A 13,421-nucleotide genomic window follows, 5' to 3' on the forward strand; every position below is an offset into this window, starting at 1 on the left:
CCCCACGACCATCGAATTTTAACACTGGACGCGCGACAGATGCGTTGCGTCACTGCGCGAACATCTTGTATCTCACTTCGATTTACCTAGACCCTATATTGCAACAATATTTCTTCTCTCTCCCTCCCATTCTCTCGCTCACTCTTCTTCTTTCTTTACCTTAGTATCTTTAAATACGCGCGGCGCGAGACCGCGACCACTTTTTTTTTTGTGTGTTCCTTCTTTATATCACATACATGTATATACGTGTAAACACATGTATATACATATACATATATATATATATATATATATATAATCTTACTCTTTCTTACGTATATTCAACATCAAATCTGTATTTTTTTTTTCACCAACAATTATAGGGCTTCCTCTTTTTTTTTTTTTAAATATTCTTTCCACACTAGTTCTCTAAACACAAGCACATAATAATTAGCGACGTTTTTATTATGTTTGTATATATATATATATATGTGTATACTTCCCTCTTGCACGTATTTATCGCGACCTTATTATCGTAACATTTAACGTAATTTCTCAATTGATTGGATGATTGATTAGCGATAAAAAAGTCCGCACATCGAACTAGACAGCGCGACCCTAGTTTTACAGACAAGGAGAGACATCCTTTGTTTCTTTTTTTCTTCTTCGCTTCCTTTATATTCTACATTTGTATAGGTCTGTGTCCTGTGCTTTTTCTTCTTCTTTTTTCTAGTGTACTTATGTATACGTGTATATATATATATATATATATATATATATATATATATATATATATATATATATATATATATATATATATATATATATATATATATATATATATATATATATATATATAGTACTCTACCACTGTCTCCTAAAACTGGCCTACGTTATCTATAATTAAAAATCACGGATTACGTCACCGTAATACATTGCAGAACGCTCGTGGAGACGCGCATTTACTCCCCACCGACGTTCCATGATCGAACGTCAAAATTTTCTCAAATTTTTCATCGACGCTCAAAATTCGATCGCCGCTCAGAGACACTCGGCGCGTCGTCACCGATATCGTAAAAGTCCCATTAAGAAGCGCAAGTTCCGTAGATTTGTATTAAAAGAAAAGAGGGTGGAGTAAATGAATAAAAAAATTTTTTACTATGATAAAAAAAAAAAACGTGAGATTCGAAAAGCGAGATTTCGATTCGCTGATACCGCAACGGAGGCGAATGGATAAATAAAAAAAAAAAATAAAAAATAAAAAAAAAATCGACCAAGACGATTATAATCCGCGTGTCGTTAAGGATTAATTAAATTAAAAATTAATTTGTTTCCACGGGCAAAAACCTTACCGGGGAGTGAATAACGTGAGACGATTCGATCTTGCAGCGTTTCGCACGTTTAAAGCCATTGCGAGTTCTTTTTACCATTCGATTTCTTGGAACGGCGCGTCTCGACGCCATCGACGCCCATGATTCGCCTCCCCCCCCCCTCCGCCCCGTCAACAGTCGCGCGGTAACCCTCCTCATTACGTCGGGACCTCGACAGAAGCTCCAGGGCGAGAGTCATCGACGAGTCGCCGGAAATGATCGAGGGATGTGCCTGTTTCCGGGAGGAGGGAGGTTAGGGCGATAAAAATCGCAAATGACGTCGGCTGGATATCGCGTACAAAGAAGGAAAACAATAACACGAACAGAGCGAAGGTATCGAAGGCGTATAACGTTAAGTATCGAGGAATCGTGAAGCGATTAAAGTTTATTCGAATGGAGTATATATATATATATATATATATATACATACACGTATATCGTTCAGCTTCGCGATTCCTCGCCGAATACTGCACTTCGAGATGATTCTAAACGACAAGCTAAAGAGTTTCCTACCTAAGTGTTTTTCATCTATCCCGTTAAATATTCTCTCCTCTTTTTATTTTGTTGTTCTGTGTGTCTCAACGCTACTAGCGCGCTGCACGTCACGCTCGCACGCGAATATCCCCTGGGATCATTGGCGTCGCTCGCCGTCGTGTCCCATAGAAAAATTTCAACGCGCTCAGCACGCTTCGCTAAACGTAGGCCGGACTAACCAATGTTATCATTTTCTCTCTCCCCTCTCCCCCTCATTGTCGGTCGTTATAGTTTTTCATCATAGCCGGTAGTTACGACAGAGGCGTACCTGAGAGACATACCGTCCTCCCACGCTATATCTCGAATCTGGACATAGACCTACGCGAGAAGGCGAAATGACCGTATAATTTGTTTTTGACTAGATAAATGGCACACCGAATATCCACACCCACGATGCTCTCCTATCCTTACGATATTAACGTGCGCACGTCGTAGTGACAATTTAAGCAGCGAGAATAGCCGTGTGAAATCCTGAGAGTTTAGGGCGGTATTTTCATTCGTGACAATTTCTTGACACTCGCGAACTTCCCAGTGTCGCTGTCGCCGTCCGTCCCCGCTGGACGTGACGACGCCATAACGCTTTTGGCCACGGAAGTTCCGGAATGTCTCGAACAATTTGAATTTTACTTTCTCTCTCGTATACTCGCGGTATCTCTCTCTCTCTCGCGCGCACACACACACACACACACACTTTTTCTCTCTGTCATTTCATACAGGAGATTCATTAACGCCACGTGGAGAAAAAAGATCACGAACCAGTGACATGCCGTACCCTGTTCCTCCACGTGTCACAATGCTCAGATACACGAAATTCGAGCTCGTTTAAAGATAGGACATTTTGCCGTGAAATTTCGGCCCTGCCGAAAGATCCCGATAAGAAGGAATATCGATCGTACAAAGATTCCTTGTGATCCGATAATTCCATTCACGTGAGATTACGTAAGTTTCAGTTCGATCGTGTTTCTTTTCTGTTCTCTTCGATTTTCTCGAACGATTATCCATTTAATTTTTCCTCGTTCTCTCTCGAGCGACGTGTATAAAACGTATGCTCCGAGTCCTGCACAGGCTCGAAGCACAGGACGCGTCCTCCCGTTACAATGCTTTCATCTGTTTACCTTCCTTGTTAACCCTCGTTACACTCTCTCGAAGAAATATGTCACATATGATCTCGCCAATCGACGCGGACGACGCTACACAGCAATGAACCTTTTCGCTACGACTTAATTGTAACCTAACGTAATTAATAGTAAACACGACAACGATTACGACACCGAGGTTACACGGCCTTCAACATATTTCGTCCATTCCGTTCGCGCCTGCAACTTTCTTCATTGGCAACTTCTCATACGTCACACCCCCGTCGCACCTCTCTCGGAGAGCTCCGCCATTTTGTGACAATTTGGGGCTTTATTTGTCGCAAAATGGCTGCTCGTCGAAGAGAGTTCAAACGACCCGCGTATAATCGCCTTTTACAGAATGACAAACCCATTTCTCGCAAACGCTTTCTCCTCTGTCGATCCACTTTCGTTTAAGCATACATCTTATTGTTATTATTATCGTTATTATCGTTAATACGGTAAAGCGAATGTTAACGTTGGTAAAACGAACGATTAACTCGAGACAGGTTCCTCGTCGGTCGTAGAACCAATGTTTAGATAGGCGACCGACCTTCTCCCGATTCGAGATCCAGACAGAGGGACTCTTACATTAGTTCTCTTGTATCAAATCACGAGAATGAACTTTGCGTCTGGTTATCTCGAGACGGGAGTAATTAAAAAAAGAAAAATAATATATCGTAATACCATACACGCGACTAAAGGCTAGACTATGTTAACTTAGACACGATAATTAAGTACATGTATTAACGCGCGACATCATATACATACGTATGTTTTATAATGTTTACATGATTTTTCATAAATACGTTTTCGAGTTTTGTTCGCGTTACGCTAACCGAGAGGAAGTCTGTATCCCGGAGTGCGGTTCCTGTGGATGTTCCGTAGCGCACGACTTTTCCTCAATGCAATCTAGAGTGATATATATTTTTATATTCTAGCGTACTACACTGAAGGAATAGTTAAGTCACTCCTTTGTCTGCTTCAGACATATTCGAGACGCGTCCCCGACGCTCGGCTCGTATGACGTATTGACAAAATTCTTTTTTCTCGGAACTCGTAGCGATTAACAATTAATTTAATTCACGCATCGAAGCCTTAACGATATATACCTAACTAGAGACAACATGTACGAATATCCTGGAAGGTGCATCAATTACTAATCGATTTTTTTTTAGCGTTTTACGTCACTTATTAGAGTTACCCTCCTACCGTTTCTCGGCACGGTTTTACACCTCGCGAAAATGTCTTGTACAGTTTTTCTGTTAATAATTATAATATATACATATATATATATATATACATATACATATATATGTATATATATATATATATGTATATAGCTACGTTAGGCGTATGCTAAAATAAGTTAAATATACTCTGAGCAGGCCACCAGCGGCCCGCGATATTACCTACCCGCATAATCTCTTTCTCTCTTAATTTAAAAAAGATCACCCGTTCCGCGGCAAGGAGTCGAGAGAAAAACGTAAATACTCCTCAAAATTGCATTTAAATTTTTCATGTCGCGGACATCGGGCCACAGCGCCGGAGCCTGAGGACCTGGATTAAAAGCGCCAACGAAGCACTCCGCAAGCTCTTTTTATATATATTTATATAATATATATATATATATATATATATATATATATATATATATATATATATATATATATATATATATATATATATATATATATATATATATATATATATATATATATATATATATATATATATATATATATATATATATATATATATATATATATATCTTTTTTTACCTTTAATGCTCTTCCTCGTACGTCCTAGGGTATGTTTCGAGATTTACGGACACTGCTGCCAAAGTAGTTGCGTCTCTCTCAGATCCGCATGGATTACTAGAGACATGACGCTGGAGGCAGTACTGACAATAAATTTTGAAATATACCCTAAGTAAAAGATACTGAATCGTGGTAGGTTTATACCTCCTTCGGAAGCGGAAAATTCAGACCGTTCGAAAGCACCAGGCTCTGCCAGCGAACGGAAGCTTCGTCAATTAGTTTAATTTTCCCCCTCCCCTGCGATATAGCTTTTTATAATTTATCTTTGTCTTTCCACACCAAACTTCCCTATACTTGTCCTAGCCTTTCTACTGTCATCTCACTATTTATTTCTGCTTCATCCTCTTGCTTGCTTGCATTGTCTTTTGCGTTTCTTTTTACTTTTTTTTTTTTACCTCTACTTCATCAGCAACACAGATGGAACATCGAAGAGGATCCACGTAGGTTCGTGGATTGCAATTGATAATTCCAGAAATTCGCTGAGAAGCGAACCTCGAGATTAGCAAGTGCACGAATCTCGTTTTAGCACAGAGAGATAATGAAAGTCTGCTTTACGCTCTTGAGAAATATTATTTTGCAACCAAAAAAAAAAAAAAGGCCCAGTCAATTTCTTCACACTTTTGTCCGTGTTCGATGATGAACCTGACAGGAGTGGCTAAACGGCATAATCGAGAGATCGATTAAAAATTGATCCGTTTTTCGCAGACAGAAATATTTGGGCCGGACCTTTGGGCCTAGACTTTCCTTAAATGGACGAGATTCGAGCGATCTGTTCCAGTCTTCTCGGTCCTTGTGAAAAAATAATTCTTTTTTTTTTTTCTTAACCATTTCTTCCTTCGTCTTTCAAGTAAGATCGCAATTTTTCCTTTGGCGCTACTTCACGACGTTCCTTATGGACGTTGATCGACTCGTGTCGCATTGCTTCTTGATGAGCATTGGAGCGATGTCCTGTGCCGAATCTTACTTCGACGTACGAGCAATAAATAAATATGAAACAGAGAAAAGTATCCTGGTAACCAGGAACTATTTTGCTTACGAGTCTACTGAACGCGTTAAACTCGCTGTTCCTTTCCTTTGTTTGTTCTTATGCGTTAATGCGCATTTTTTAAGTCTTCCCGTAGATGCCGCTTAAAAAGTAAGCAACGTACCCTTTCGAATAATCTCGAAGATGTGAGTTTCGCGTGGTGTGCAATGACTAGAGAGGATTCGTTCAGCGACGATGAGATTATCTTCTGGAAGACCGGATATCTGAGACCAGTCTTGTCCTGAAGAGGAAGTACCGCTATGTGAACGTGTCCTCGTTAATTACTATACCTTTTCTCCGTAACTCCTTACTGCGGTGCGAGTCTGCTCGGATTGAAGTCCTTATTGACGAAGGAGAATCCTTTGAACTCGTCCTGATTTATGCAGCGAACCGAGTCGGGATTGACGGGCGTAAGGACAGGCTCCTCCTTTGTAAATTCCGCGTCGAAGTTCATCGCGTCTCGCTGATTTCTCTGAATACAGCAAATTGTCACAGCGCGTGAGCAGATTGTAAATTTCATCAAAGTTATAATCATTTTATAAGATTTTTTGTACTCACGATTCTGGGCCTAAAGGGTGGTTGCAATTCTCGTGCCTCCAGTGCCTCCCAATTCATACACTGGAAAAAGGGATGAACCCTAATCGCATTCTCACCGCCATTCTCGATAACGCATCCGAGTCTCTTAGCAGGATTCTTAGTCATGAATCCTTTAAGAATGGACACAGCCTCTTTGGACAGCCAGACAGGATACAGGACGTCGTCGCGTAGGATGGAATCAAAGAGGTCGTCCTCGTTATCTGCTTCGAATGGCGGCTGTCCGGCCATCATTTCATACATTAAAACGCCGAGGGCCCACCAGTCCACACTAGCACCATACTGAAGTTCCTGAAGAATCTCCGGGGCGATGTAATCGGGAGTGCCGCAGAAGGTGGTCGTAGTCGCGCCATCGATTATACCCTCCTTGCACATTCCGAAATCCGCTAACTTGCAGTGTCCTTCTTGATCGAGCAAGATATTATCAAGTTTGAGGTCACGATAAATGACACCGTGTTTATGAAGGAACTGCAGCGCCAAGGTGACTTCCGCCGCGTAAAATCGTGCCCTGGCCTCGTCGAATTTTCGTGCTCTTTGAATTTGGAACATAAGGTCACCTGATAAAAAAGATACAAAATAATAAAATATGCACTAACATACAAATCATCGTATTCAGGTAGATCATCGCCACGACACTCACCTCCATTGACGTATTCCATAACGAAAAAAAGATGTTCCCTGGTCTGGAAGCAGCTATGAATAGCTGTAAGAAAGGGATGCTTTGCGGCCAGGGCGAGAATGCGTTTCTCTGTCATTGTGCAGTCGACATCATCCTCGAGAATGATCGCGTCCTTTTTGAGAACCTTCACGGCGTATACCTCATCCGGATTACCCTTTCGTTCGGCAAGCATCACCTTGCCGAAGCTACCTTTGCCCAGGACCTTGATGAAGTTGAAGTCTTCGAGACCTACTTTCTTTGTTTCGCCTTCGCTGACGGTGACAGCTCCATCGCCACCTGCTGGACGAGCTTCCTCGGTTCTCTGAGATGGCAAGCTGTCCTGAGCTGGTGCGTCGTTACTCGGAGGCACAGCAGGCGGTGTACACGGTGTCGTGTAGCTGAACCTCGGCGGCTTGGTCGGTTTATCAGGCGATATACCCATTTCGCTGAGAATTTCGGCCATCGCCTTGGTATTGATACCACAATTGTTTGCTACATTCTTCTGGCACCTCTTGTGCACATTCATGTTGCACACTGGAAAGAGTAAATAAACAATTGAGTCAAGGACTGTGCTCCATTTTTGCACCCAAAGCATTAACTCGTTGCTCCCTCTTAGGATCTCCTACCTTCACATTGGAGGCCTTGTTTGATCAAGCCGTAGAGAAGGGAACCGCAATGATCGCAAAAGGTGAAGCGCTTGTAATTGTGGACAACGAAGCGATGCGGGATGTTGACGTTGAACCGTTGACCTTGGGTACCTTGACTTGACTGTAACACAGTTCCCTGTCCCTGAACGGGCGAATGGCCCAGGGTGAAACGAACAAAAATTAAAATGAAAAGTAACCAAAGTATATAATCACCAAGCTACACGTAACGGACTACAGCGTTTAAATAAACGTAAGACAATGACGAAAAAGAAAAAAAAAATCAATAACTGTAAATATTTCAGAGCTTTGAACGATGATTTAAAAAATTATAAAATGAAAAAGAAAATTCATCTACGAACATACCTCGTCCTTCATTCCTGGGCATTTGGTAACAACATACTTGTGACACCTTTTGTGAACGACGCAGGTACAAACTGAAATAACAACGACAGCTTCTTGAGGTTCAGAGCCTTAACAGTATCCAAAGTTATTTATCGAACATCGCACAACACAAGCACGTCGCATGCACATGTTAGACGCGTATTTTCATTCGGTATCTTTTTGAGATTAGAGAGAAATCATACGCAAAAAGAATAGCAGAAGAGGAGCACTGCCATAAGCAATAAAAAGAATAAAACATAGAAGACGAGAGATCACGAATCAAAGTTCCACTAAAGCATCCCTCTCCTCATTTTCTCATGTATCCCACAAGTCGACGTAGAAAGCATTGCGTTCAGGATTACGAAGATAAACCGTGAGAGACTTCACTAACGTGAACATTTCCATTTACTGTATATTATCCATTGGGTTCTAGATCTTTAAAAGCACAGGATGCCTTCGAGATCAGCATGCAGTCAGGATCTCGTTCGCGGTCGAGACACAAGGCGTCCAAGGATGCAGAAGAATTTCGAAATAACAATTAGTAAAGATCTCGAGGGAATTGAATCCTCACTCGTTTACCTCGCGAAGCCTAATGTGTAGCTTTTTTTGAGTAATAAGGATTTCAGCATGTTAGGTGCAAAAGCAGGAACGATGGAAGATAGAGACAAGAGAGATCATAGAAAGTATCGAGAAATATCTTACAGTCTCCTTTTACTATGTTTATAGGATTTAGGAGTGGCACTGAATTTGCCTGATATGCATAGGTACAACATATATGGCACATACAGGCAGCAGATTTACGTACGCACGCACACAAGGGTACAGACATGGGTCCAGCAAGCGAGTACATAATATAATCGGTTAATAACGTGACTTGTGTCTTTCTCACCTTGACACTGATAGCCCTGCTTGCCCAAGCCCCTGAAATACAACAGACAAAACACGTCACATCTTCTCCTCGAAATCCCTTGTAAAACACATACGTATGCCTTCTCCGTCGTTAAACCATAGTTAGTTCTATGGTGAGATCTTAAATGAGGATCAGTCTGGGACAGTCAGTAATCCATGAATGATAATAATTCTGACGGATAGGATAGGAGATATAGACTCTATTTTGAAGATACTAAAATGTTATTAGTTATCATCGTTATAGTAATCACTGTCCTTTCACTATAAATATGTAATTCATCTCCTTCCTGACTGGTGAAGTCGATTATTTCATCTTATTACTGATCCTCCGATCACTCCTCTGCGCATCTTCATTCATGTTCAGGTATTTGTACGCTGGTGTCTCGTGTCAATTTGTGATACCCAAAAAGCATGCAATCCCGCATTTGTATTACAGACCACCGATTCCACCGACTACCACGCAATTCTTAACCCGATCGCAATTTAATCACAAACGAAGAACGAAATAGGCAATGCATGCAATACCCCGTGTTTCCCACTTTTATCCGAAAGAGAGAAAATAACAACCCATTGCTTAGATTCGGTATATTGTCTTAATGCTTACAATGCGCATGTACTTTATGTGTTGCATTGAAAGATGTAAAGATAAAGGCAATTGCGTAAGCGAGATACGACAAGGTGTACCGAATCTAACATGCACGTTACATGTCTACGTGATTTCTTGTCGCTGGGCGACATTTTAAAAACGTGACGCCTTGAAAAAAAAAGCGACTCCAGGTCATCCCCAGGGAATTGTGCTCCTTGTTACGGGTACAGGATTGGCATATCCCTTGAAAGATTCCTATACCAACCGTACTTGTACGTACCATATGAATTCGCGGCAGTGAGAACAGAAAGTGGGTTGCCTCAGAAAGGTGGCCATGAATTTGTGACCGTTCACCTGGTGCACCCTTCGGCGCATAGCACCTCTTCGCCGACTAAAACCCTGCCCTTTTTCTTTAAATTCACGACCGGGTTCTTTGCCGCCAGTACCAGTTCCGGCACCGACGCCCCCAGCACTTCCACCGATGCCTTCCCCATCGCCACCTCCGCCGCCGCAATCTGACTGTTGATCTAAAAAATAAATGATTGAAAAATATTTTTGCTCATCCGGAATACTAGTTATTTTCTAAATTTTATTTATACGATCGAGAACATCTTGTAACACTGTTATTATATTGTCTTGTTTATAGAATGTTATGAGTTACCTTGATTGTTCCATATCAAATCTATCCTTATTCGCAGTCTTCCCTGAGGCTCCAATTCCACCTAGAACATAAGAGTTTATAGCATTAATGTCCTGGATGTTACTCATATAAAGCTGACGCAGAAGATTTGTCATTCAAGAATCTCAAGGTGGACGATGATGATGATCAATGGAGAATAAAATACTATGGAATGCTAGCTCATAAAAAAACATGTTCTTGTGAAGTTTCGTTTTCTTGTATTTCATAATGTTAGAAGGAAACCCTTTAAACATGGAACTTGTAACCGTCAGAGTATTTTAACCGTGATGTAATCAGTTATCAGCAACATTACAACCATATTAATTTATATCCAGCCGGCGGTAAACAAACCTCGTGTGGATTTAAGAAGAGTAAACATACTCTACATAAGAAAAGAAAAAATTCTTTTTTCTGTTCTGTGTTACTAGAGAACTTAAAGATTTTCATTTTATAGAAATTGGAAGGTGTGAAAACAATTATCATACCGATTGTTTGGGATAGAGCAATGCTGCTCTGGCTATTGATTCTTTACGAATGCGTAACAGTCTCTGAAAGCACTTTTCAATTCCATAATTTCGATGCGCGTGAAACATTGTAACTTTACATAGGAACACAACACTTAAACAAAGAAAGATTATGAGATGTATAAGAGAAAATTGATTTCTCTGATTTTTTTATAGAGCCACATTTAGATAGGTAGACTGCTGAGTGTATTATACTCTGATATGCGTCATCAGCAAGATCTGAATGCATACTGGAGGACAGAGACGTTTTGGATATCACGCAAACATTTTGAAATCTAGGAGGTTATTGACGCAACCTTATCAGACCATGTTCGTATGGCAAAGTCATCGCTTAAAATGATTCAGACCATGTGAATGTTGTGAAACACATCATTTATGTAGTATGTTAAACGAGTCAGTGCTATCTGTGACACATGATATGTTCCATTAGATTCGATATTAAAACTCCCATGGGAGATTTAACGTAATCATTATCAAAACTGATTTGATATTTTACAATTATAAATTAGTAGGAATAAATAGAGCCAGACAATAACATGGGACATACCCAGAAGTCTGCAGTTTCATCATCACGGTGCATCAGCTCTTCAAAAGGGATGCTACAGTTGGCGACAAAGTCATCAGGTGGTAAAGCTGCTTTATGGAAGATGGTGAGTCCAAGCATAACGGCATCCTGTACTTCGTGAGTAAAGCATTCATTCCAGACAGGATCGAAGGTCTTAGGTTTAATGGATGATTTAATAAGATGTGACTCATCAACGTCCAAAAGGACATAAGGATCAAGAATAGGTGGTTCCTCCTGCCAGAACCGTTGCTTGCGCTGCTTGTCAGTTGCTGTAAGCCCCAAGGCCTGAAATATCTTGACCTTTATCGTACCGGTGAACATCTCGGACCTATCAGAGATAACAGGAGCAGAGATGAGAGAACTGTCAAAGAAGTGTCAACAGTATACCAATAGAAGGAAGCTATGCTCTATACTGAAGATCTACTTAGCAGACCCAAGAAGACAAGTAGGTAGATAACACAAGATGGAAAGAAAAACCAATAAAAGTACAAAAAAGAATCAAAGACTCAAAGGACCCAATACACGAACCCTGAATCCCTCCGTGCTCAAGACGGAAAGCGTATCTCGATGAATCCCCAAGAAGGAAGAAATATCCGTACGGAGATGTTGGAGCTTATAAGAAGGGATAAGGTCGACAACACTTGACGTCTATCACAGGATCTGTATTCTTCGTTAAAATAATCCGCGTCGTCGTCGTCGCCGGCGGTGGAGGCGAAGACGAAGACGAAGGCGGAGTCGGATGTTCAGTCTTCGCAGATTTGGTGTCTATCCGGCGTCGCGGATGGTTTGAATGACCCGGATGGTATTCTGGTTCGGTCGTAGAGCGGCTCCAAGTTCCTTTCCAGTCGCCTTGTCACCGCCACCACCATGACCGAGTAGTTATAAACACTTCGACTGCTTCCCGTTCGCACATAACAGAAACGGAAATGGAAGCAGAGACTGGCTATTCTTGGGGAAGGCCAATTCGAGAAAATCAGGAAAACGGGTGAAATCGCGAAATACAGCAGGAGGCAGATCAGTCGAAGGTGATGTTCCGAGGCTCACAAGATATAACGGTCGCGACTTGCAGGCCCCTCGCGGTGCCCTGACAGCCATTAAGCTCGGCTTCCCGTGTGATGTCTCACTGAGCGTTCGATCCGATTACCGATTCCCTTTCTTGATATATTCGCGCGCGAGATACACATCCGATCTTGAGCTCCTCTAATCCTTAACCGCTCGATCGGTTACGTTTACGGTTACTCCTTCGTTATATGCGGATCCCTCCTCCTATACGTCGCTCCCTATGTCACCCCTTCCTCACTCTCTCATTCACTCACTCGCTTTCGCTCTCTCTCTCTCTCACACACACTCTTACTTCCTCACTCACTTTCTTCCTTCCTCTCTTCCTTTTCTCAATCTATCTCATTCTATCTCTCTACTTCGAATTCGGAACCGATTCGGCTCCCTTCGACTATCTTCGCAAAATGTTCGGATACCTCGCACAGCCAGCCAGATACGACTGGATACGATACAAGACCAACTGATGAAGACGACCCCTGTTCAAGTTAGTCCTATTTACTAGGATTTCGACAACACGAATTTTATGTGAAACAACATAAAATTTACTCTGTTTCCTATTTTAAGTTTCAATACTTTGATCATTAGTTCTTTCTTCGTACTGAAATTACTACCCTCGTTATTCTGTCTGCTATTTCGTCGTGTCTAATCCAGATCTAATTGTTCTGTGAAGACGGTCAACTTTAATAGACACGACGATCTTACACAATTATTACTTGATCTAGACGAACTGATCAATCCCAAATATTCGTTAGAAATGGAAGTGTCTGTGATTTGTCAATTCCATTAGCTCTGTATTAATTCGGAATAAGATCACTGTGTAAATGGATTCACAGCATCTCTGGTTACAGAGTAACGATGGTATTCGTTGGTCTGTGAGAACGGCGACACGCCTCTTCTTTCACAGCCAACCAACCATTTTCTTCTATGTGAGGTTTCTCATGAAGCAACTTCGTTATTGTCAGAGATGAAACCTTTAA

General features: G+C 41.4%; 1 protein-coding gene across 5 annotated transcripts; it reads right to left on the bottom strand.

Annotated features, from left to right (window-relative positions):
• Window positions 1–5,151: 5,151 nt before the first annotated feature.
• On the bottom strand, window positions 5,152–13,178 carry LOC107262990 (protein kinase C). 5 transcript variants are annotated; one of them, XM_025080195.1, is made up of 11 exons: window positions 11,985–13,178; window positions 11,368–11,713; window positions 10,279–10,339; window positions 9,898–10,144; window positions 9,012–9,043; window positions 8,105–8,175; window positions 7,721–7,883; window positions 7,077–7,628; window positions 6,401–6,993; window positions 6,154–6,314; window positions 5,152–6,083 (listed from the first exon to the last, which is right to left on the bottom strand). In XM_025080195.1, the coding sequence occupies exons 2-11, from the start codon at window positions 11,704–11,706 to the stop codon at window positions 6,044–6,046; spliced, it is 2,259 nt and encodes a 752-aa protein (XP_024935963.1). In that variant the 5' UTR covers window positions 11,707–11,713; window positions 11,985–13,178; the 3' UTR covers window positions 5,152–6,043. The 5 variants fall into 5 exon arrangements, with proteins under 5 accessions (XP_024935963.1, XP_015585252.1, XP_015585251.1 ...); XM_015729766.2 differs by having other exon boundaries at window positions 7,721–7,862; window positions 11,914–13,178; XM_015729765.2 differs by having other exon boundaries at window positions 11,914–13,176.
• Between the last annotated feature and the right edge of the window lie 243 nt (window positions 13,179–13,421).

Source organism: Cephus cinctus, unplaced genomic scaffold (genome assembly GCF_000341935.2).
Source record: "Cephus cinctus unplaced genomic scaffold, Ccin1 Ccin1_scaffold0129, whole genome shotgun sequence".
Lineage (NCBI taxonomy): Eukaryota > Metazoa > Arthropoda > Insecta > Hymenoptera > Cephidae > Cephus > Cephus cinctus.